The sequence below is a fragment of the Triticum urartu genome, chromosome 2, assembly GCF_003073215.2.
Source record: "Triticum urartu cultivar G1812 chromosome 2, Tu2.1, whole genome shotgun sequence".
Lineage (NCBI taxonomy): Eukaryota > Viridiplantae > Streptophyta > Magnoliopsida > Poales > Poaceae > Triticum > Triticum urartu.
The window spans coordinates 732,960,563-732,984,529 of record NC_053023.1 but is presented as its reverse complement, the minus strand read 5'-3'; the positions used below and the strand labels follow the sequence as shown (position 1 = coordinate 732,984,529).

Sequence of the window (23,967 nt, the reverse complement as noted above, 5' to 3'; positions counted from 1 at the left end):
TTTGAGCCCAGGCTTTTTGATGCCTGTGCTTCTTTCCGCCAAGAAGGCACATCACTTCCTCCAGCTCCACCACCCCTACTCAGCATGTATTTCCTTCTATCATCGCCGTCCGAGTATGCACTACCCCCTCTCCCTCCACTCCAGCTTCTGCTACCGCTCCCAATACCGTCCCTCCCCGCCGGCCAGCGACCTCTTCCTCCCTCCTCAGCCCTCCTGCCAGTATCTTCAACTCTTAGCCATGGCCCAAACTGTGGTGCTTCCCCACTTGAGGGTTTAACCATGCAGTCATTTTCCACATGTCCAATGATTCCGCAAGTATAACAGAAGTCTGGCAGATGTTCATAAGCAAACTTGCACCACAATAGCTTTTTTCTTCCGCTTGCTGTTGACATTGTCCTCCATTACCTCATCATCATCTCCTTGGCCTTTCTCTCTATCTAGCAAGAAACCACGCATCAGGGGCTCTTGTATATTCAGCTTGACTTTGATTCGTAAGTACTTTCCCACTGCCTTTCCATCCTGCCCAACATCCACCCCCAGCAGTTCATCAAAATCCTTCCCAATCAGCTCCCCCATTGTCCTGTTCATGGATCCAAGTGGCAGCCCAGAAACCATGACCCAGATAGGTATCTGGTTGAAATCATACTCGTCCACTGTTTTATCCGGGTCGAAATCCTCCATGACCAATAGTTCCTTGTCAAACCACCATGGCCCATCCTCTAGCGCCCTCCTCCACCTTGCATATTGCCGGAAAGTGAACAGGAACACATTCTCCTCAATCTCCTTGCAGCCCACTCCCTTAATGGGACACCAGATCTTCCCCAATGTGTTACCGACAACGTGCGCATGCGCAAGCTTCTCCAAGAACAGTTTCCCTATCGCCTGTGGTTCCTCCTCCGCCCAGTCGCACCCCTTCTCCGGTTCCATCTCCGCCATCCTCAGCCCCTTCTTCTCCACCCCGGACAACTTGAGACCTCTCATCAAGCCCTCCACGTCCTCCATCTACCCTACTACTCCCCTCACTCCGCCTAACCTTCTAGGTACTAGTGTGTGTACGATCGTGAGTCCTAGAAACCCCACGAAAGGCTCAGTGGTGGAGCAGGATGATCCCGTGCGTCTTACTCCGGGGGGAAGGAAGATCGCACAAGACCTTGGTGGTGACAATGGTGGCGGCGTCCAGACGAGCGCTGGAAACCCTAGGCCGATCGGATCGCCTCCCGAGCGCCACAGCGTAAATTACGGAACCGTCACCCAGGACGGACTCCTACAGGCGTGGCCTTGAAGCTGTTGTCTTCACAGAATGCAAATTCTGAACCCGAAAATATTTTGCAACTGTGCCCAAATGGAAGCACATCCGACGACGCACGAGCTTGATCTAGCTCGTCTCGTGGCGGAATCATGTGATGTATGCACATTTAGCGACACCAAAAATGTTGAAACAAACTAATTTTGCAACTAATTAGCCCCCCCTCCCCCCCCCCCCCCCCCCCCCCCCCCCCCCCGGAATTTCACCGGGTGGCCCTGGGTCTTTTTTTTTCTTCAAATCAAATCAGGTAGAGAAAAGATCAACTTTTTGTGTGCCATTGCGACCTTTCTAGAATGTCCATATAAACAACCTCACATGTCTTTTGATTGGCGTTTATATGCGTCTAAGGAAATGGTGTCATTGAAAACTAGTCCCTGTCATGGTCCTTACTCTTAACTTCATTCGCCGTGTAACAATATAAGCTCATATGGATTTTTGTTTAAACTAGTCCCGTCATTCTCCTTACTCTTCTTTTCCCGCTATACTCTTAACTTCATTCGCCGTGTAACTATATGAGCTTATAAAGGTCATGTAGATTTTTCTTTAAGCTGGCCGCCGTCATCGTCCTTACTCTTAGCCATAGTATCAAAAAACCATAGTGTTACAACATATAGCATATAGGCATGAAATATCATCACAATATACAAGTACTAGACTATTCTGCAGTTGAGTATTTTTCTTGTGCGTTGAACTAACCAACCATTTGGAAGAGTACTTCAGTTTGGACAAATATGCGTGATGGTGTACACAATTCGGCTTAGCTAATCTATATCTTGTACATATAAAGATTTTAACAGATATGTCGTTTGTTTGCATCTCCTCGCTAGATATACACAACGCACAAAGACCTACAAAGATGCGACAAAACACAAAACTAATGAGCTACAAAGCTAACCAAAGTTTATATGTGTGTGTGTATGAGAAGGCTAATCAAAGTTGTTATAGGTATGTATGAGAACAACACTTTGTATCCAAAAGGAGCCTCTCATTCATTTTTGGTCGATGGCCCAGTCGTGGGGAGAAAGAGGATACAACCATCAATTACTCATGTTCTGCTTCCGGGTCGTCGTTGCGGTGGCGATTCTCCTGCTCCTGCTCCTGCTCCTGCTCCGTCACGGGCGGGGACAGCCGCAGCGAGGAGATGGGCAGGAGGTGTGGCAGCGGCAACGGTGCGGCAGAGGACGACGAGGCTTGAGAAGGCGAGCTCGTCGTCGTCGTCGTCTCGCCGTGGCAGCCGGCTCCGTCGATCTCATCCTCACCGAGCGCGACCTCGAGGTGCCGCTTCCTGGGCTCCATCTGGTTCCTGGCACATATATAATCAGTTAATCACACACGCACGACGAGATGAATGAAAGAAACAACGGAATTCTTGCAGAGAGTGAGATGCTTGCTACCCAACAGTAATAACGTACTTGAAGGCGAGGAAGACGAGGCACTGCGCCCTCATCTGCCTCAGCTGCGGCGCCGTCAAGGCCGCGGCACCTGCAGGGCGGGCCGACGACCAAGGAAGCATCCCTGCCCGGCCGTGCGCGGTGTTGTTCATGTTGTGAGTTCTTCAGTATGCTTGCCTAGTTATCCTCCCCTCCTTGGATCTGCAACTGGAGAAGACTACAAGATCGATCGCTGAATGAATCGGCACGATTTGCCGGGACAGTGACATGAGAATGCAGCCAAAAGGAAAAGGCCAAACCAGCGAACCTGAATAGGCTTCTTCATTGCGTGCAGCATAAGGAGTTACATCAGCAGCAATGCAATGCAAATATATTGAGCGCCAAGTGCAGACAGGACAGGATATGGTTCATTACATAATCAACCAACAGATAAGCACCAAGTTAGTTGACAGCCTCCAACAAGCCATCAGACCATATATAGAAAATATAAATAAATACGAGAGATCCGCCGAATATTATAAAGCAACAGCAAATCTTCAGATTAATTTGCAAGAATTCAAGGTGCATAATCACCATCATAACAGGTGTCGAATGATAATTGGAACTTGATCCAGCCATCCAGGTTTGGTAGCATGAACCAACACCCCGGAGCATAAGTTATAGGAACAATTAAGTTTGATATATATGAAAAACACATGCTTCCTGGGCCATGTGTATCCCTTGCAATCTGCTCTGCTTTGCTTTCGGGACATGGCAGACTCTATCCTCGGTACCAACTCCTTCAACTCGTCCAGGTTTCCAGCAATTTCATCAGACTTTGCTGCAGCACCAGATCTGTTTCCCTCTAAATGGTGCAGCGACCATTCATTTGAAAGCCAGGATTCAGAAATGAGAAAAATGTATGAAAGGGATTCATTTGTGATCATTCATTTTCTGCAGCGGTCAACTTTGTTGGTGCTGGTCCACATGCTAGATCAAACAGGATGCCATGCATTTAGCCCCTGACTGCTACAACATCACACGCGTGGACCGAAAAAAGTGGATCAACAAGAATCCAGTGGAATTTGAAAGTAGCGTGTTCATGCTTGGATGCAAAAATTCTCCAGATCCCTAGAAGGTAACTCAAAGAAATCAGATCGATATGCAGCAGGCAAATAGTATAAACCTTACAAAAAGGATCGAGTCACTCCATGTCTCCATCTAGCTAGCTGCTAGCACACCCTAGGCAAGCCCCTCCCACCCAAGGTCTTGGCCGCAGCAGTCCTGGACAGCAGCTTGATCTGGCCCCTCATCCGCCCCCAGGCCCTCATCCACCACGGGTCAAGCCTCAGCCTCCTTCTCCCCGTCCATCGCGACCCGCCTCCATGGGTTCTGGAGCCCGAGCGGCCGCTGAGACGACGGCGCTTGCACGGCAGTTCCCTGGCGAGGTCCGTCGGTTCTTGACCGGTAGGTCCTTCCACGCCTCCAGGGTCAGATTGTCGTGGTTCTGGTGCCGGCACAGCGTCGTCCACTCCTTGGTAGTTGGTGTGGCGTGGGACTGCATGCACAAGATTACACTGTTACATTGAAGACTAGGTGACTTTGGGATGAGAATGATTGGATGTGTTGATTGAAAAGCTTTGTAATGTGATTGAGATTTACGAAAAATGCAGGCAACTTATGAATAGACAACCCAAGGTCAAATTCAGCAATTAAGTACTCACAAAATTCAGCAAAGTTCTGCAAGCAACTTCTTTGTTAATGATAGTTGTAAAGTTAAGCTTGGTCATGCAGCAACCAGGGCAACTGTGTAGTGCTCGATAGTATGTGTGTTGCCCTGCTTCAAAGGAAGGGCATGGATGAGACGGAAGCACATACATAAAGGAGAGGAAGGTGATTAAAGAAAATAAATAGCATTGGCACATACTCCCTCCGTTCCTAAATATAAGTCTTTTTAGAGATTTCAATATGAACTACATACGGATGTATATAGACGTAGTTTAGAGTGTAGATTCACTCATTTTGCTCCGTATGTAGTCCATATTAAAATCTCTACAAAGACTTATATTTAGGAACGGAGGCAGTAGAAAGCACCAATAGCGATCTGCCAGAGGCTCCTAGGTTGTAGGTTCAATTGCACCAGTAGACTAAACAAAGGCTTAGTTGTAAAATAATTGGAGTTCAGTACCAAAAAGGAGTCGATTTGATAGACTAATGAAACATGAATCACAAAAGTGCACTGCAAACAGGGAGAAAAGTAAAAGGTTGTGTCTACATGTAGCCAAACAAAGCTGGAATTTTGACAGGCATGGCAGAAGAAAGTAATGCTGTAAATCACTATAGGTGAATCTGTTTTCGTGGGTGGAAATTTAGTAACTTACTATAGGAGATAGATGTCATGTGAAGGAGAACAGGACATAGATATAGGTGTGAACCGGAAACAATTTGGTATTCAAAAGAAACAAAATGGTGTGCAGAAAAAAAATGCCAAAATTCAGATCCATAGCGAGTAATTCTCTGAGATAAGTGCATTAATTCAGACAGCAAAGTTCCGCAGATTGGATGGGTTGACTTGATGGTCGCAGGTTGGATGGATTCACTTGATGGCTTTGGAAAGGGCTTCACTTATGCAGGACAGGATGACAGGATTGTAGCGGGGATAGAGCAGAAAAGTGCAGTGTGGCCAAGTGAAGGGGTTTTCAGATGTAATGGACCAAAAGCGCACAATGAATATCACAACAAGGGTTAAAGGCATGGCAGAAGATATTGTTCCATATGTACTGTACATAACACAAAGTACTACACAATCCATTCATCTGTCCATAATTACCATCCCATGATAGTACTAACAACCTCTATTTAGTTTCTCTGGAAAAGCCTTCATTAAAAATATATGATTGAAAGAAGTAATATTAATAGTTTTTTCATGAAAAACATTTATAATTTACGCTAATATAATCATATAAGAATCCACTATTATAGTCACTTTGGTAAAAGTAAGAGAGGATTCAGTCTAAAACAGGTTTTGTTGGTCAGTATATAGTGCTCATCTGGTAGTTTGAACTGTAGCTGTTGGATCATCTCCAAGCACTCCAGGTGAAGAGAGGTGACGCGAAGCAATAAGTGGAAGTCAGGGATGAGTTCACTTAATGACTCGAGCCCTTAGATCTCCAGTGGATGGCCAGATGTTCATGATACCGTTTCGGGGCCTGACATATGTTTTAGGAAGATACGACGAAAGGATAAGACAGGGATTAAGCAAACGACTATTGTGGCCTATTGACAAGGTTCCCAAATCTGATGGACGAAAAGCTAGTGCACGATGCTCAATGCAAAAAAAGGTTAACGACATGGCAAAAAAAATTCTCAACTCCAACCACGACGCAAACTACAACATAATCAATATGCCCATCATTAGCATCCCATGAAAGTAATATCAATCTCTATTCAGTCAGTGTCTGCAAATTTGCATTTTGAGGTGCAATAAAGATTATCATGACCAAACAAATGCAAATAATATCATTTGATTCATCATGCAAAATATCTTGTAATACTATATTTCATTTAAAGCTTTAGCATCATATGGAGTATTTATTAAAACAATGAATTAACTTTCACATCGGAGACCAAATAAGAAATTTTTGCCTCTTACTATCTTAAGATAATTTTTATATGAAATTGATATAGATAAATTTATAGGTGTAACGATGACCAAATAATTAAGATTTCGAGATAGCATAGGTCCTGCTTGACTGGAATAAAAGTTTCTAAGATAAAACAACACAAAGATGAACATAAAAACTTCTATTCAAGGTAGCAATGTCCTATTTAAACTTCTGTCCGTTCTCCATTATCTTGGACATAAAAACTGAAACAATTGTTGTGATCCAGTGTTTTTTACGATTTTTCAATACCCCTAAAATGCTACTTATTGTGTGTTAGATCCTTCCGTTCACCTGTCTAATTACCTTAGGATGGAAAATAGAGAAGGCAAACAAATCAGATTTGACCAGCTTTGCCACAAGCACAAACAAAGCAACAACCAGTAAACTATGTAACTAATAATTACTGATCACACCAAGGAACTAGCATGTATCAGACAGGCTATGTGATAGTTATAACTATAAATGAAAGGAGGTAACTATCATGCAGCATAAAAGTTTACCACTTGACACTGTCGGTGACGATAATAACGATGGTGGGAAGTTGCAATATGCTTCTGACTGGTGGGGACATGAATCACACACCCTCTCAAGCTGGAGTGTGTTGACATCCCGCGTGTAACAACCTGTCTTGACCGATGAGATCATGCCATAATGTAGGAGCAAGTGCCTCCCCACTGCACCTATCATAAAGGACCCAGAATCCAGCGAAAATGCCTCATTCTCCATCTGCCACTGGGTGGAACTCCAACCATTGTTTCGCCAAACAGTATAAACACGCCGAGATGTGTCAGGTTTAGGAACAAACATCACAGTCACGCCTTGGCCTGCCTCCACGATGGCTACATCACCCCTCAAAACTCTGACACATGGTGGGTGGTCAGGCATGGAGAACTCCATCCTCCGGATGTCAAGCACGAGCAACTTTTCACTCAAACCTGAAATCCAGTAGAAGCAGCCATGCGCGTAATGGCGCGACACGGACAAAAGCGTCCATGTAGACAAGACAAAGCCAAGTAAGCTGCAAGTTAGGGATGTAATGGCTCGCCATTGCCCTGTGGAGGAAGAGAAGGCAAGTACCGCCCGTTTAGTTTGGAGCAGCACCAGCCAGAAAACTCTGAATGAAGTCTCCTCCTCCATAGCTTCTGCCTCCTCCTCGTCGCCGGAAGGGGCGAGGAAGCAGTCGGCGAAGCAATCCCTTTCTATCAGGATTTGGCACACAGCCGGAGCGGCTAGGTCATCGGGGATTGGGGGGAGCAGGAGGTACCGCCGGTGCAGGGGGTCGCACACCACCATCTCCTTGAAGAGGGGTCCGAGCTCGTCGTGACGGCAGGGTCTGTCGAGGAGGACGCGGCCGTCGCGGACTTCCCGCACGGTCCAGCCCCAGTAGGGGGCGGGGAGGAAGGTGAAGTCGAAGTCGGCGGCGCTGGCGACGGCGCTGGCCGCCCGCGCGGAGGGGTGAGGCGGTACGGCGGGGGGGAATCCTTTGTAGTCGAGGAAGCCGAGGAGGGGCGCGGGGTGGAGCTTGCGGAAGCGCCGGAGGAAGGCGCGGTCGGCGACGAGGCGGCGGAAGGAGACGCAGGCGGCGGAGGCGCGGATGAGGTCCTCTGGGGTGGGAAGGCGGAGGAGGATTTCTACCAGGAGCTCGTCGGGGATAGCCGGCAAGGCCATCTTCCGGCGTCGGTGCGGGCTGCGGGCGGCGGCGGCGGCGGCGGCAGTGGAAGTTCGCACTAGGCTGTGTGTGTGCGCTGCTGCGGAGTGCGAAATGAGCCGACGACATAAAAATGGGCTACGTTGGGCTGAAAGTGCTGTGCGTCAAAACGATGCCTAGCCTACAAGCGATTTTCTCAAACTAATCGGTTGCAGTAAAAAATTATTTTAACATCTAAGAAAAAGGAATTTACCAAAACCAAAATCTAAGAAATAGGAATTTAAGAACACTAGAATTTTTTAAATAGAATGAATTATAAAAATATGTTCACAAATTATTAAACAATGTTCAATAATTTTGGGGAATCTCATGTCATTCAAATGTTCTCTAGTTTAGAAATAGTTTGCAAAAAAAACTAAAAGTATCGTGTTTTCAAAAGTTGTCCTCAAATTTGAAAAACATTCCAGAATTTTAAATATATTCATGCATTTTTATAAAATAATCTTTATTTTTAAAAGATGTAAGCTAGTTTTCCAAATAAAGAAAAATAAATAAATAGGGAAATGAATAAATAGAGAGAAAAACATGAGGAAAAGCGGTGGAAGAAAAGAAACAAAAAGAAAAGCACTCAACACAAATAACAAAAAAATACAATAAAAACCACAACCAAACAGTTGGAAAAATCAATTGGGAGAAATCGCTCTTGTTCCTTGCCTCCTATTGGGGATGACCAAGCTATTTTTGCACTATGAGATCACCGACAATTTAAAACATCAAGTAGGAAACTGAGACGACCAAAAACATGTATGAGGAGAAAGAAGACAAGTGTAATGCTCGCTTGGGCTAGCTGGCAGGTCAGCCTAGTTGGCCTCAGTCCATTTAGAGAATAGAAGGGAAAAAACAGAGCAAAAGCAAAACAGATAAAAAATACAGAGAATATTTAAAATGTTATTACATAAAATAAAAATGTTAGCGAATTTTAAAAAAAACTTTACAAAATAATAAAATGTCAATTTAAAAAATCAAGAATTTTTTAGAAAAATATTGAATTAAAAACGTTGGTGACTTTCAAAGAATCTTCAAGAATTTTCAAATTGTTTGCAAAATTTTAAAAATTTATGAATTTAGAGAATGTTCTTGAACTTTAAAAAGTACTTGAATTTATAAAACTTTCAACCTTTTAAAAATCTAAACATTTTTTAAGAATGTTCACTAATTTTAAAAATATTCACGAATTTTAAAAACATCTCTGCTCGGCCTTGCTCGATGCTGTTGAGTGTTGATGGGTTGAGTTCAGTATCTGCTTGCCTGATTGCCTTGCCTTCCTATCGTCCTTGGATCTGCAACCGTAATGTATTATTCATCGCAAGACACACACACACTAGGAGAAGACTAGAAGATCGAGCGCTGAACCAGCACAATTTACCGGGACAGTGACATACTGACATGAGAATGCAGCCAGAAGCGCATGACAAAAAACACTGTATAATAGAGTAATAATAATCCTAATAATTATCATTGCATCCAGCATAAGCACTTACATCAGCAGCAATGCAATGCAGATCTATCGCACGCCAAGTGCTGACAGGACATGATATGGTTGATTACATGAACCAGCAGAAAAACACCAAGTTAATTATCGGCCTCCAACAAGCCATCAGACCATATATAGAAAAAATAAATAAATAGTACTACAAGAGATCGCTAGAATTATAAATAAAGCGACATCAAGTCATCAGATTGACCTAAACAATGTTCAATAATTTTGGAAAATCTTCATGTCATAAAAATGTTCTCAAGTTTAGAAATAGTTTGCAAAAAACTAAAAAGTATCATTTTTCAAAAGTTGCCCTAAAATTTAAAAACATTCCTGAATTTTAAATATATTCATGTATTTTTAGAAAATATTCTTGATTTTTAAAAGATGTAAGCTAGTTTTCCAAATAAAGAAAGAAGAATGTAAATAGGGAAACGAATAAATAAACATGAGGAAAATCGGTGGAAGAAAAGAAACAGAAAGAAAAACACTCAAAACAAATAACAAAAAATACAATAAAAACCACTACCAAACAGTTGGAAAAATCAATTGGGAGAAATCGCTCTTGTTCCTTGCCTCCTACTGGGCATGACCAAGCTATTTTTGCACTATGCAAATCACCGAGAATTTAAAGCATCAAGTAGGAAATTGAGACGTCTTGCCCACATGCTAGGCGTGCAAGGACGACCAAACGTGTACGAGGAGAAAGAAGACGAATGTGATGCTCGCTTGGGCTAGCTGGCTGGTCAGCCTAGTTGGCCTTGGTCCATCGAGAGAAGAGAAGGAAAAAAACAGAGCAAAAGCGAAACGGACAAAAAACACAGAGAATATTTAAAATGTTATTACGTAAAATAAAAATGTTAGCAATTTTTTTAAAAAAATACTTTGCAAAATAATAAAATGAAAATTTAAAAAACCAAGAATTTTTGAGGAATTGTTGAATTAAAAACGTTGGTGAGTTTCAAAGATCCTTCAAGAATTTTCAAATTGTTTGCAATTTTTTAAAAATTTATGAATTTAGAATTTTTTTCTTGAACTTTAAAAATTACTTGAATTTATAAAATTTTCAACATTTTTAAAAATGCTAAACATTTTTTAAGAATGTTCACAAATTTTAAAAACATCTCTACTCGGCCTGGCTCGATGCTGTTGAGTTCAGTATCTGCTTGCCTGATTGCTTTGCCTTCCTATCCTCCATTCCTCCTTGGATCTGCAACCGTAATGTATTATTCATCACACGACACGCACACACTAGGACAAGACAACAAGATCGATCGCTGAACCAGCAGGATTTGCCGCGACAGTGACATCAGAATGCAGCCAGAAGCGCACGACAAAAGACAATGTATAATAGAGTAATAATAATCATTGCATCCAGCATAAGCACTTCCCTTACATAAGCAGCAGTGCAATGCAGATCTATTGCACGCCAGGTGCTGCCAGGATATGGTTGATTACATGAACCAACAGATAAACACAAAGCTAATTGGCAGCCTCCAACAAGCCAGCAGACCATAGAAAATATAAATGCAGGAGATTGATCGAATACTCATCTAAAGCAACAGCAGGTCGTCAGATTGACCTGCTGCACATTAAACAGAAAACCTACCGAGAAATACAATCCAAGTCCTCACAGGTCAAGATTCAGAAATTAGAAATACTCATCTCAAGTCGCATTTCACCCAGAATGCCCATCTCTACACCTACTGAAGCCAAGATTCAGAAATTAGAAATTGTACTGTATGAAATAGGGATCATTCACTTTGTTGGTGCTGACTGATCCACATGCTGGCTAGATCGACCAGGATGCCAGGTATTTAGCCCTTGCCTGCTACGACAACACACAGGGACCGAAGAAGTGGATCAACGAGGATCAAGTGCAAGTAGTGCGTTGATGATTGGATGGGAAAAAAAATCTCTAGATCCCCAGAAGGTAAATCAAAGAAATCAGATCAATGCCATTTGCAGCTCTAGAAGACTGTGGCTTGATTTCTTAACTAGAAATCAGTTCCCTAGAAGGTAACTCGAAGAAATCAGATATACCAATACTGACAAGCGATTGAAAACGATGATACAGCACCATCCTCACAGCGACATAGCCGTGCAGCAGTCGATCTACACTGGCTCTAGAAGACCGTGGCTTGATGCCGTTTGCGTGTTGACAACGGTACCATTTTGTGTTTTCGAACCAAAAAGGGTCAACACGCAGCAGACCAATAGTATAAACCTTACAAAAAGAATCGAGTCATTCCATGTCCCCATCAGCTAGCTGCTAGCACATCCTGGTCAAGGCAAGCCCCTGCCGCCCAAGGACTTGGTCGCAGCCGTCCTGGACAACACCTTGATTTGGCCCCTCATCCGCCCCCAGGCCCTCGTCCACCACGGGTCAAGCCTCAGCCTCCTTCTCCCCGTCCACCGCGACCCGCCTCCGCGGGTTCTGGAGCCCAAGTGGCCGCAGCGGCGATGGCGCTTGCACGGCGGTCCCCCGGTGAGGTCAACTTCTCGTGGTTCTGGTGCCGGCACAGTGTCGTCCACTCCTCGATGGTCAGCGTGGTGTGGAACTGCATGCACAAGATTACACTGTTACATTGAAGACCAAGTGCCTTTGGGATGAGAATGGTTGGATATTCATTGAAAAGCTTTGTAATGCGATAAAAAAATTCAGGCAACTTATGAACAGATAACCCAAGATCAAATCCAGCAATTAAGTACTGACAAAATTCAGCAAAGTTCTGCAAACAAATTTTTTTTTTGTTAGTGAAACTTGTAAAGTTAAGGTCGGTCATGCAGCAACCAGCGCAACCGTGTCGTGCTCTATAGTATGTGTGTTGCCCTGCTTCAAAGGAAGGGCATGGATGAGAAGGAAGCACAAGACATAAAGGAGACAAAGGTGGTTAAAGAAAAAAATAGCATTTGCACATAGAAAGCACCAACAGCGATCTGCCAGAGGCTCCTAGGTTGTTGGTTCAACTGCACCACTAGACTAATTAAACAAAGGCTCAGCTGTAAAATGATTGGAGTTCAGTACCAAAGAGGAATCATTCAATAGACTAATGACAACATGAATCACAAAAGTGCACTGCAAACAGGGAGAAACGTAAAAGGTTGCGTTTGCATGCAGGCAAACAAAGTTCGAGTTTTGACAGCCATGGCAGAAGAAAGTACTGCTGTAAATCACTATAGGTGAATTTGTTTTCATGGCTGAATATTTAGTAACTTTCTATAGGTGAAAATAGAGCGCCCCAACTTGCAGAGGTGCAACTCAAGATAGATATCATGCGGAGGAAAAAAAAATATAGACATAGGCGTGAACTGAAAACAATTTGGTATTCTAAAGAAACAAAAAAAATGTTGCGCAGAAAAGAATGCCAAAATTCAGATCCGTAGCGAGTAATTCTCTGAGATAAGTGCATTACTCAGCAAAGTTCCGTAGATTGGATGGATCAACTTGATGGCCACAGGTTGGATGGATTGACTTGATGGCTTTGGAAAGGGCTTCACTTATGGAGGATAGGATGCAAGTATTGTGGCGGGGATACAGCAGAAAAGTGCAGCGTGGCCGAGTGGAGGGGTTTTCAGATGTGATGGACCAAAAGAATACAATGCAGATCACAACAAGGGTTAAAGGCATGGCACTGATATTGCTCCATCTGTACATCAGTACATGACACAAAGCATTACACAATCCATCTGTCCATAATTACACCCTTGATAGTACTAGCAACATCTATTAAGTTTCTCTGGAAAAGCCTTCATTAAAAATATAAGACTGAAAGAAGTAGTATTGATAGATATGTCATGAAAAATATTTATAATTTTTGCTAACATAATCATATAAGAAGAATCAACGATTATAATCACTTTGGTAAAAGAAAAAGAGGATTCAGTCTAAACCAGTTTTTGTTGGTCAGTAAATAGTGCTCATCGGGTAATTTAAACTGCAGCCATTGGATTGTCTCCAAGCCCTCCAGATGAAGAGAGATAACTCGAAGAAGTAAGTGAAAGTCGGTGATGAGTTATTTAATGACTCGATCCCTTAAATCTCCAGTGGATGGCCAGATGTGCATGATACCTTTTCGGGGCCTAACATATGTTTTAGGAAGACATGGCAAAAGGATAAGGCAGGGACTAAACAGATGACTATATATTGTGGCCTACTGACAAGGTTCCAAATCTGATGGACCAAAAGCTAGTGCACAATGCTCGGTGCAAAAAAGGGTTAATGGCACGGCACAAAAATTGCCCAATTCCAGCCACTATGCAAACTACAACACAATCAATATGCGCATCATTAGCATCCCATAAAATTACTAGCAATCTCTATTAAGTGAGGTGCAACAAGGATTATCGTTATCAGACAAATGCAAATAATATCATTTGGTTCGTCATTCAAAAAATCTTGTGATTCTACATTTCATTTAAACTTTCAGTATCATATACTCCCTCCGTAAACTAATATAAGAGCGTTTAGAACACTACTTTAGTAATCTAAACGCTCTTATATTAGTTTACAGAGGGAGTATTTATTAAGAATGTATAAATTTTCACATCGGATACCAAAAAGACTTTTTTGCCTCTTACTCCCTCTTAAATCAGCGACACTTATTTTGGGACGGAGGGAGTATATCTTAAGATATTTTTTTATATAAAATCGATAAAGAATTTACAAATGTAACGGTGACCACATAAGACTTCCAGATGGCATAAGTCCAGCTTGACTAGAATAAATGTCTCTAAGACAGAACACTACAAAGATGAAGTGCCAGCAATGTCCTGATTTAAACCTGTATTCAATCTCCATTATCTTCACCATAAAAACTGAATCAATTGTTGTGGCTTTTGATCCAGTGTTTTTTACGATTTCACAATACCCCTAAAATGTTACTTATAGAGTGTTTCATCCTCCCTTTCACTTTTCTAATTACCTTAATATGGCACATAGATAGAAAAGACAAACAAATTAGCTTGATCAGCTTTGCCACAAGCACAGAAAAATAAGCAGCAACCACTAAACTATGTAACAGATACTTACTGATCACATTAATGAGCTAGCAAGTATCAGCAAAGCTATGTGGTAGTTATTATAACTATAAAAGAAAGGAGGTAACTAGCATGCACAGAAGGTTTACCACTTGACACTGTCGGTGATGATAATAACGATGGTGGGAAGCTGCAATATACTTCTGACGGATTGGGACATGAATCACACACCCTCTCAAGATGGAATGTGTCGACGTCCTGCGTGTAACAACCTGGCTTGACCGACACGCTTCCGACATGATACACGAGCAAGTGCTTCCCCACTGCACCTATGATCGAGGACTCAGAATCCAGCGAGAATGTCTCATTATCCATCTGCCACTGGATGGAATTCCCACCATTGCTTCGCCAAACCGTATAAATTAGGCGAGATGTGTCCGGTTTAGGCACAAACATCAGAGTCCTGCCTTGGCTTGCCTCCACGACGGCCACATCATCGCCCGAAAATCGGACACACGGTGGGTGGTCAACCATGGAGAAGTCCATCTTACGTATGTCAAGCACGAGCAATTTTTCAATGGTGCCTGAAATCCAGTAGAAGCAGCCATGTGCGTAATGGCGCGACACAAACCAAAACTTCCATGTCGATAATTGTAAGCCAGGTAAGCTCCAACTCCAATTCAGGGATGTAATGGCTCGCCATTGCCCTGTGGTGGAAGAGAAGACAGCTGCGACCGGTTTATTTTCGAGCACCACCAGCCAGATCACTCTGAATGACGTCTCCTCCGTAGCGTCTGCCTCGGAAGGGACGAGGAAGCACTGGGCGACGCACGACCTTTGTATCAGGAGTTGGATCGCAACCGGAGCGGCTAGGTCACCGGGGATAGGAGGGAGCAGGAGGTACTGCCGGTGCAGGGGGTCGCACACCACCATCTCGTTGAAGAGGGGTTCGAGCTAGACGTGACGGCCGGGTCTGTCGAGGAGGACGCGGCCGTCGCGGACTTCCCGCACGGTCCAGTCCCAGTAGGGGGCGGGGAGGAACTCGAAGTCGAAGTCCGCGGCGCTGTCGACCGCGCTGGCCACCGGCGCGGAGGGGTGAGGAGGTTCGGCGGGGTGGAAGCCGCTGTAGTCGAGGAAGCCGAGGAGGGGCGGAGGGTGGAGCTTGCGGAAGCGCCGGAGGAAGCCGAGGAGGGGCTGTAGAATGGGCAATCTGCGTGTCGGCTGGAAAATGTGTTGGACTGGCTATGGGCCGACAAATTTATCATATTTCGTTGAGATAGATGGACCTGTCACTCGAAAAAAATTAATTAAGATGGGCCTGTGTGCGCGTAGTGGCATGACCAATAGTTTATAGGAAAGGCCCCTCAAAAAAAAGTTATAGGAAAGAATTCTCAAAAAAAAAGTTATAGGAAATTGTCTCAACTCTCTCTCTCTCTCTCTCTCTCAAAAAAGGAAATTGTCTCAAAAATCCTAAAAAAGAAAGGAATTGTCTAAAAAAAAGTTAGAGGAAACCCTTTATTTCAACCGACTGATTCTGGCTGGCACAAACCTTCTCACGAGTCGTCTGATCGAGTTTAATCGTGCAATGCTGGTGTCTCCCACATGCCCGCCTGGACAACAGCACGGGCCCAGCTTCGAACCCATCACGCTCAACTACCTGGCGTCTCGAGGACATCGTAGCAAGGGTGTCGGATCCAGGCGCTACTCAGGCAGTAGCTGATGAAGAGAGGCCACGCGGCGGCGAGCCACGACGACGACGGGAGATGGAGGTGCGCACGACGATGATTGAGAGAATCGACAATAACGCTCCGTCGACGCAGGTATTCCACATGCCTCGCCCCAAAACGAGCTGAAAATGCTAGATCTCGGTACAAAATCAGGGGGTCGACTTGTGGGGCAGAGGGGGGGGGGGTTCAACGGCGCAACGTTTAGGGGCCAGGGGGGCGATTGGGGGTTGGGGATGGGGGTTGCCGCTGCAACGTAGAGATCACGCGTGTGTGGTGGCTTTCCTTTGTTTTCTGAGTAGTGAATCCGCAGCTAGCGCAACAAATCCCAAGTGAGATCAAATCCAGTGTGAGAGCCGAGAGGGGGTGACATGGGGCTTCACAGTAGCATGAATGTTGTTCTCCAGACGGGTAGTTGTGCTTCATTTGCAGCAAGACTTGAATGTGCCTTTTTTTCAAGTCATGGGCTTAATTTCACCTAACTCGGAGTGGTGTTTCAATGTAGCACGGACCTGCTGTTTTTTTTTCATCTTTCTAGGATTCCTTTTGTCAAAATGAGGTTGCTGGTTACATGCATGGTGTGCTGTATATTAGGAGTATTTCATTAGTAGCCTTGTTTCACCAGCAGTGTTACATTTTGTATGAGAAATGTATGATAACTCCCGGATGTCCCTACACCCTCTGTAATAGAGAAGCAAATAAAGTTACGAACAAGCTCGCTAGATTAGCTAGATTTTCTTCTACTGCTCATTGGTTTGAGGAGCTTATGAATGAAATTGTACATTCCCTCATGAACGATGTATGTATTATATCAGTTGAATAAAGTTCATATGTTTTTCAAAACAAAAAATTACCATGTTCATTTCGATGTAAGATTTATTGCCAGTTTTTTTTGAGAAATTGATTTATTGCTAGCTCATAGAGCGGAAATGAAGCTCGACAACGACCCATGCATAGCTGGCCAAACGGGTCATGCTAACTGGGCTGGCCCATAACACGCAGGAACGGCACGGTCTAGGCACGGCATGGCCCGAGCTAAATGGGCCAGGCCCGGCATACGGCACGCCATGGGCCATGCCTGGGCCTAAAGGCTGGGCACGCGGGCCGGCATGACATGACCCGTTTATTTATTTTTTCTAGAAATTGTTTATATATAAAAAACCTAAATTACAGCCCGATAGGCCTAAAATACATCCCAACAGGCTAAAAAAACAGGTGACCCGGCGTGCTAAGCGTGCCACGGACCGGCCCGTTTAATAATCAGGCCGTGCCTGGGCCAAGGAGCGACGCATGTGGGCCGGCACGGCATGGCCGGGCTATTAAACGTGTCACGGCGGGCCATGCTGGGCCAGGCACGATTAGCACGGGCCGGCCCGTTTGGCCAGGTCTGGGCCCATGGCCGGACCGCATACGGCCCGTGACGCCATTTTCACACAAACCACCCCGGAGTCCGACGAAACTCTTCCCTCCATTCAAACCGACCTCGCATCGCAGTCCAGGCTATAAAACCGAGAAAGCCGGAGCCGCCAGGTACCCAGGCGCAAAAGAGCCATCCTCCTCCTCCTCCTCCGCCGCCGCTCCCCACGTCTCACCCCCAACAGGCTAGGGTTTCTCCAATGGCGGCGGCGGCGGCGGGCTCCTCCAGGCGCGGGCCGATGGACGACGACAAGCTCACCTTCGAGACCTCGGCGGGGGTGGAGGTCGTGGGAAGCTTCGACGCGATGGGCATCCGCGAGGACCTGCTCCGTGGCATCTACGGCTACGGCTTCGAGAAGCCCTCCGCCATCCAGCAGCGCGCCGTCGTCCCCATCATCGCCGGCCGCGACGTCATCGCCCAGGCCCAGTCCGGCACCGGCAAGACCTCCATGGTCTCCCTCTCCGTCTGCCAGGTCGTCGACACCAACATCCACGAGTAAGCCCATGCCCACCCCCCTCCCTCTGGTACCCTCGCTCTCGCTAGATCCTCAAACTTTCGTCTTGGATTGCCGTCGCCCGATGCCACAACCTGTCTCGTTAGCCTAGATCCGTTCCAGTCGTGTTCTCGATGTTGTGGCGGCATGTGTGATTTTGCAATAGATTTGTGGGTGGAATCTGTTAAAGCATCCGCACGCTAATAAACTGTTGAAATTATATCCACAAACATATTTCTGGAGTAGTTTCTTTATAACTGTTACTAATTACTAAATCATACTAGTATCTTTGTATTTTTAGTTCTGTTAAACTGTAAAATTCAGATCTCCCGGTACTGTTCTTACACTTTGCTTTACACTTGGATAGTATTGTTATTAACTAGTGTCAAAAAGCGTCTTACATCATGGGACGGAGGGAGTAGTGTACTTGTTAGAATGTATTTTGCTAAGATCAAAGCTCACAGTAATGTTCTTACACCCTGGTTTACACTTGGTTATCACAGTAATGTGGAGCAGTTTATTTTGTATTTTTTGTTATGCTAAATTTTAATTTTCAAAGACCACCAGCACTGTTATTACTGGTCTGTTATTACAACCTAGCTTTATTTTCAAAGCTGCACTTCTTACACTGTGGTTCACTTGGATTTTATTGTTATCACAACCTAGCTTTATTGTATTTTTAGTTCTTTGTAACTGTAATTTTCAAACATTCCATTACCGTTCTTAGACTGTGGTTTACACTTTGGTGTTACTTGTTGCAACTTAGCTTGCATGTATTTTTAATCATTCCTAACTGTAAATTTCATACAACTTAGTGCTCCATCTACACTTGGTTTATAAGATTTTTACTGCTTTCTTTTGTTCTATCTGTCCCTCTTAAACCATGTAAGCTTTGAATGCCAAATTTATGTTGTACCTGCAGTTTGGGTAACTGCTATTTCAGTTGATTTTACTGTAGTTTCAATAAAACTGACTGCTCCATTTGTAATTTTTTTTTTGCCTTCTTCCTCACTGTAAGACTCGCTGCAGTTAGATTGTGTATTTGTTCTTCCTAGGTTAAAAATGCAAATGCTCCTGTATTTGGGTCAATTTCAGGCTGTATGAATCAACTTAGTCAATCTGTTGAAACCACATCATCTCCCCCCTTGCAACTTCGTTTTTTTTTGTTTGTCACTGTAGAACTGCTGAAAATTCCTACATTTTCATCTTTTGTTTGTAGTAATTTGATGGAAAAGTGCATCAGAGCTTGCTACTGTTAGACAACATAGTGTCCTGTGTATATGCCTTCAAACATATGTTTGTAGGAATTTCTTTTTCTTTAGAACTGTAATTGCTTGTTTATTACTCTGTAACTTTTACATTTCCTACCATCAGTGATTCTTTGAACATGAAAGAAGATGCAGAGGAATTGTTTGTTTTTCAGGAAAGTTGAAGGGTGGCTAACTCCAGGTGGATGTTTTCTTTCAGGTAACTCTCCTAACTTGTGTTGTTTTGTCCTGATGCAATAGCTTCAATTTGTTTGTCTCCTCCGCAATCAATTCCTTTGATTTGCTTTTCTGATGTCGCTACTTTTCTTAAGGATGTGCATATCTCTTGGCATAGCTTTGGGCTTTCCTTGTTATATGGGCGAACATTGTGGTTCCCCATCTGTGCTAGCGCCACCACATATTTATTTTCTTATGCATTTACCAGTGTGTTACTGTGCGATTCACCATTGTTTACCTCTGTGGGGCACTAGCTTTGATAATGTATAATATAGCACTTGCTCAGAAAGTGAAAGCTCAACTTAATATTGGGTACAACTTTGATTCTGCAGGGTGCAAGCATTGATACTGTCACCAACTAGGGAACTTGCCACGCAAACAGAGAGGGTGATGCAAGCTGTTGGGAACTACATGAGTGTCTCTGTGCATGCCTGTGTCGGTGGCAAAAGTATCGGCGAGGATATTAGGAAGCTTGAGGCTGGAGTGCATGTTGTTTCAGGAACCCCGGGCAGAGTATGTGATATGATCAAGAGAAGGACCTTGCGCACAAGAGCCATCAAGCTCCTAGTCCTGGTTAGTTTGCCGTTGCCATACTGCATTTGTTTTTTGTTTTTGTTTTCTCCAAGTTCTACAAGTAGTAACATTCTTTCATATTAGGATGAAGCCGATGAGATGTTGACCAGAGGTTTTAAGGATCAGATCTATGATGTCTACAGATACCTCCCCCCAGAACTTCAGGTCGGTCATTGAAATTAAACCTTTCTCAAACTACTCTTTTGTGTAGTTTATCAGTCGTCTTGTCATCGTGCTGATGCTTTTTACTACAGATTTCAAGTTGTCACCTGCTCATATGTTTATCTCTTTCACCTTTCTGACTTATCAGTCTGTCTTGCACCTTTTACTATAATCATCTGCCAGTAGCTAGCCATGAATGGTTTGTTTTTAACTATAGGGACAGATTTGTGTGCTCCTCAGTTTATTGTTCCTTTCTGTTATTCTTTGGTTTTTTTCAGCATGTTATTGGTTGAGCATTTGTAACATTCTCTAAGCGGGGAACTGTTAATGGGAAAAGCGGGCATTTTAGAGTTAAAACTTAACATGAGCACTAAGCCTCATGGCTAGAAATAAAGACATCTCCCTGGCAGAGATCTCATACTTTTCTAATTGTGTATTTTCGAACCATCTGCAGGTTGTCTTGATCTCTGCAACTCTGCCCCATGACATCTTGGAGATAACTAGCAAGTTCATGACTGATCCAGTCAGGATCCTTGTAAAGCGTGATGAGTTGACCCTAGAGGTAAATGTCACCACTTGTTTTGCTTTAGTGCATTTTGTCCTACTTAGCACTTACATTTTCTTACATTTTTCATGTCATGTTTGTAGGGCATCAAACAATTCTTTGTTGCTGTTGAGAAGGAGGAATGGAAGTTTGATACGCTGTGCGATCTTTATGATACACTGACCATCACCCAGGCTGTCATTTTCTGCAATACCAAGAGAAAGGTAATGTATAGCTCAGTTGATTGCTGTTGGTTGCACTATTAAACTGCAGCGATGTGCTTCTTTGACTCAAAAGTGTATGAAATATTGTCCAGATTTGTTAACCATGTCCAGTTGACATAATTGATGGTTCACAGCTTGCTAAACGATAGTTGTTCCCTTTTGGCCAGGTGGATTGGCTTACTGAAAGGATGCGCACCAACAACTTTACCGTATCAGCTATGCATGGTGACATGCCTCAAAAGGAAAGGGATGCGATTATGAGTGAGTTCAGGAGTGGCACGACCCGTGTTCTGATCACAACAGATGTTTGGGCTGGAGGGCTGGATGTTCAGCAGGCAAGTCTTGGTACCCTTAAGCATGCTGTTGCATGATTCTTATTTTGGTTACTGACTGAATGTATTTGCCTTTGTTCAGGTCTCTCTTGTCATTAATTATGATCTCCCGAATAATCGTGAGCTTTACATCCATCGCATCGGTCGCTCTGGGCGTTTTGGGCGCAAGGTAAAGTTACACACCCACCCCTCCTGCGAAACTCAAGTCACCCCTCTTATGGGACTGCCTAGGATTGTTTTTGTTTAAACTCTATGAAAAGTCAATATGTAGCATGTGACTCACTCATCTGAAACAAATGTTTGCTCTCTGCATCCCAAATATTTGCACAATTAATACTCTTGTTGCTTGACCTATATGAAAAAAAATTATGTGCAGGGTGTGGCGATCAACTTTGTGCGCAAGGACGACATCCGCATCCTGAGGGACAATGAGCAGTACTACAGCACGCAGATCGACGAGATGCCGATGAATGTCGCCGATCTGATCTGAGCTCTGGACCGGAGCGGTCTCTCCCTCTCTGTCTCTGCGTGTGGGATTTGGTTGATGTTTGGTCATGACGACAGTATTGCGGTTTCCTTTGTTGCTTTTCGGCGGGTATGAACAAACATGAAGTGTTCATATTCTTTCTTGGAGAACCAGCTCTGGCCAACGTGGCAGGCACTCTGCTCACTGAACTTGTTATTTTAATTAGTTTTTGGAATAATGCTTAGTTCAATCTATATTATGTTTTGGTGTTGATGTTACAATGCCACGACCCTATAACTTGATTGGGTTGCCACTTGCAAGTTATGCATTTTTTTTCTTTTGTTGTGTATATTTTCAAGAAATGCAAGTTGCAACGGGCCAGGCAGTTAATTACGAGAAAAGAAAATATATGTAGGTCATGTCGTGATGAGCCCCGACCATTTAGCTTGCGTTTCATCAGAAAATATATTCACGGTGCACTTATCCATTATAAGGAGAAACAGATCCAGAATACTCAAGCGGCAAGCTTGACATCCACAAACTATAGGATAAGTGGCAGACAAAATTGAGCACCCCCTATACAAGTTGGTACTCTATTGGAAGGAAAAGCCAGAAAGCAAAGAGGTTTGGTTTATCTATGGTGGAAGGTTACATTTTCCAGTCGGAACGAAGGAGCTCTAAAATTTGTTGTATGTGTATAGGGAGGGGAAATTAGTGATGCACTTTAGATGTTGAAGTTCTCATCTGTGATAAACGACGAGATGAAAACAAAGCACCACAAAACATCTCTTTCTTTGAAACAATTTTCATTTGTGATGATTTGTTTCAGGATTTATGTAGAAGTTTGGGCGGCAGGTCAACTAGATCGTGGCTTACATGGCTAGCCCGACCGCAAAGTATTCTAAGTTAGGTAGAAAACTTACATATATGTTAATGTTTAGAACTTCAGTTTATTTTCTGCCTGTTTCTCAGTGTGCTGAGTTTACTCCTGTTTGCGTCTGAAAAAAGAGTTTAATTATGTTTAACCATTTTTTTGCTAGGAGTAATTTTGATTTTTATTCCTTTCTAGCCAACGTCTGAGACCACATAACAAGAAGCATAATTGTTCCACTACATATATCATGTTGATTTGATTCGGGGATTATGACTCTTTGCTGGGGAACTGCACGGCACTATGTTTTGAGTACATAGTATTAGGATTGAAGTCTGCATGATCCTACATATTGTTAATGATAAGCTGGCCTGAAGTACATGTTCCTTCTTCTTTTTTCCTTCGTACAGATCGGTATATTTTAGCTTGATATACTATTACGTTAGGAATCTAGAATTGTTCCATTTTTTCCTTCTGAATCTAGGTCCAAGGAGGTACAAGGGCTGTTTTTTTTCTCCCTTTTGGTTGTGCCCTTGTTACTGTTTCTAAATACTAGTGTGTTAAGAGCAGTTATTTATTTACATTGCTGGTAATAAAGCTGAGCATTACCATGCTTCAGGGTTGCTTCCAGAGATGACTAAAGATGTTGTATGTACATTGCTATGCATGTCAGCAAACCTGTTCCCCATCACATTGATGGTTTATACTTTATACCCATGTTCTGCCTCTCCTTTTAATTTATACGTATTTAAGGCCCTGTTCGGCAATCCACCGGCTCCCAGAATCTGCGGAGTGGCTGTTTGCTCACTCCAAGTTTTTGAAACTCCTGCTCCCGGAGCGGAGCTATGGAGCGGAGTGACACCGAACGGCCCTAACACTCAATTTTTTCATTAGTAGTTTTGCACGTTTAAGGAAATAACTCGGTGGAGATGGATGACGATGGTGATGGTGTTGATGATGATCCCCATCATGATAGAAGTGTCGGTGATGTCGATGGCTTCGAATACCCCCTTCCAGAGGGAAAGGGTCCTAAAGAATATGCCTTCCTTCACTAGTCGTTATTTTGCTCCTATTCTACAATTTTCCGTTAATTCCCCTCCTCAGGTAAATATGCAATGAGAGGAAAGGGCATTAGAATTGGGCTATAATGTGCAAAATATCGATAATAAAG

General features: G+C 43.6%; 2 protein-coding genes across 4 annotated transcripts; one reads left to right on the top strand and one right to left on the bottom strand.

Moving 5' to 3' along the window:
• Positions 1-2,086: 2,086 nt before the first annotated feature.
• LOC125540285 lies at positions 2,087-8,122 on the bottom strand. 3 transcript variants are annotated; one of them, XM_048703886.1, is made up of 4 exons: positions 6,842-8,122; positions 3,005-4,234; positions 2,719-2,914; positions 2,087-2,609 (listed from the first exon to the last, which is right to left on the bottom strand). In XM_048703886.1, the coding sequence occupies exons 1-2, from the start codon at positions 8,007-8,009 to the stop codon at positions 3,909-3,911; spliced, it is 1,494 nt and encodes a 497-aa protein (XP_048559843.1). In that variant the 5' UTR covers positions 8,010-8,122; the 3' UTR covers positions 2,087-2,609; positions 2,719-2,914; positions 3,005-3,908. The 3 variants fall into 3 exon arrangements, with proteins under 3 accessions (XP_048559843.1, XP_048559842.1, XP_048559844.1); XM_048703885.1 differs by having other exon boundaries at positions 2,719-2,904; XM_048703887.1 differs by lacking the exons at positions 2,087-2,609; positions 2,719-2,914; positions 3,005-4,234 and adding an exon at positions 4,520-5,885.
• Positions 8,123-17,754: 9,632 nt separating this feature from the next.
• LOC125540284 (eukaryotic initiation factor 4A-III homolog B-like) lies at positions 17,755-22,262 on the top strand. Its single transcript, XM_048703884.1, has 8 exons — positions 17,755-18,142; positions 19,957-20,197; positions 20,282-20,362; positions 20,814-20,921; positions 21,008-21,127; positions 21,295-21,462; positions 21,542-21,628; positions 21,836-22,262. The coding sequence occupies exons 1-8, from the start codon at positions 17,847-17,849 to the stop codon at positions 21,947-21,949; spliced, it is 1,215 nt and encodes a 404-aa protein (XP_048559841.1). The 5' UTR covers positions 17,755-17,846; the 3' UTR covers positions 21,950-22,262.
• Positions 22,263-23,967: the final 1,705 nt, after the last annotated feature.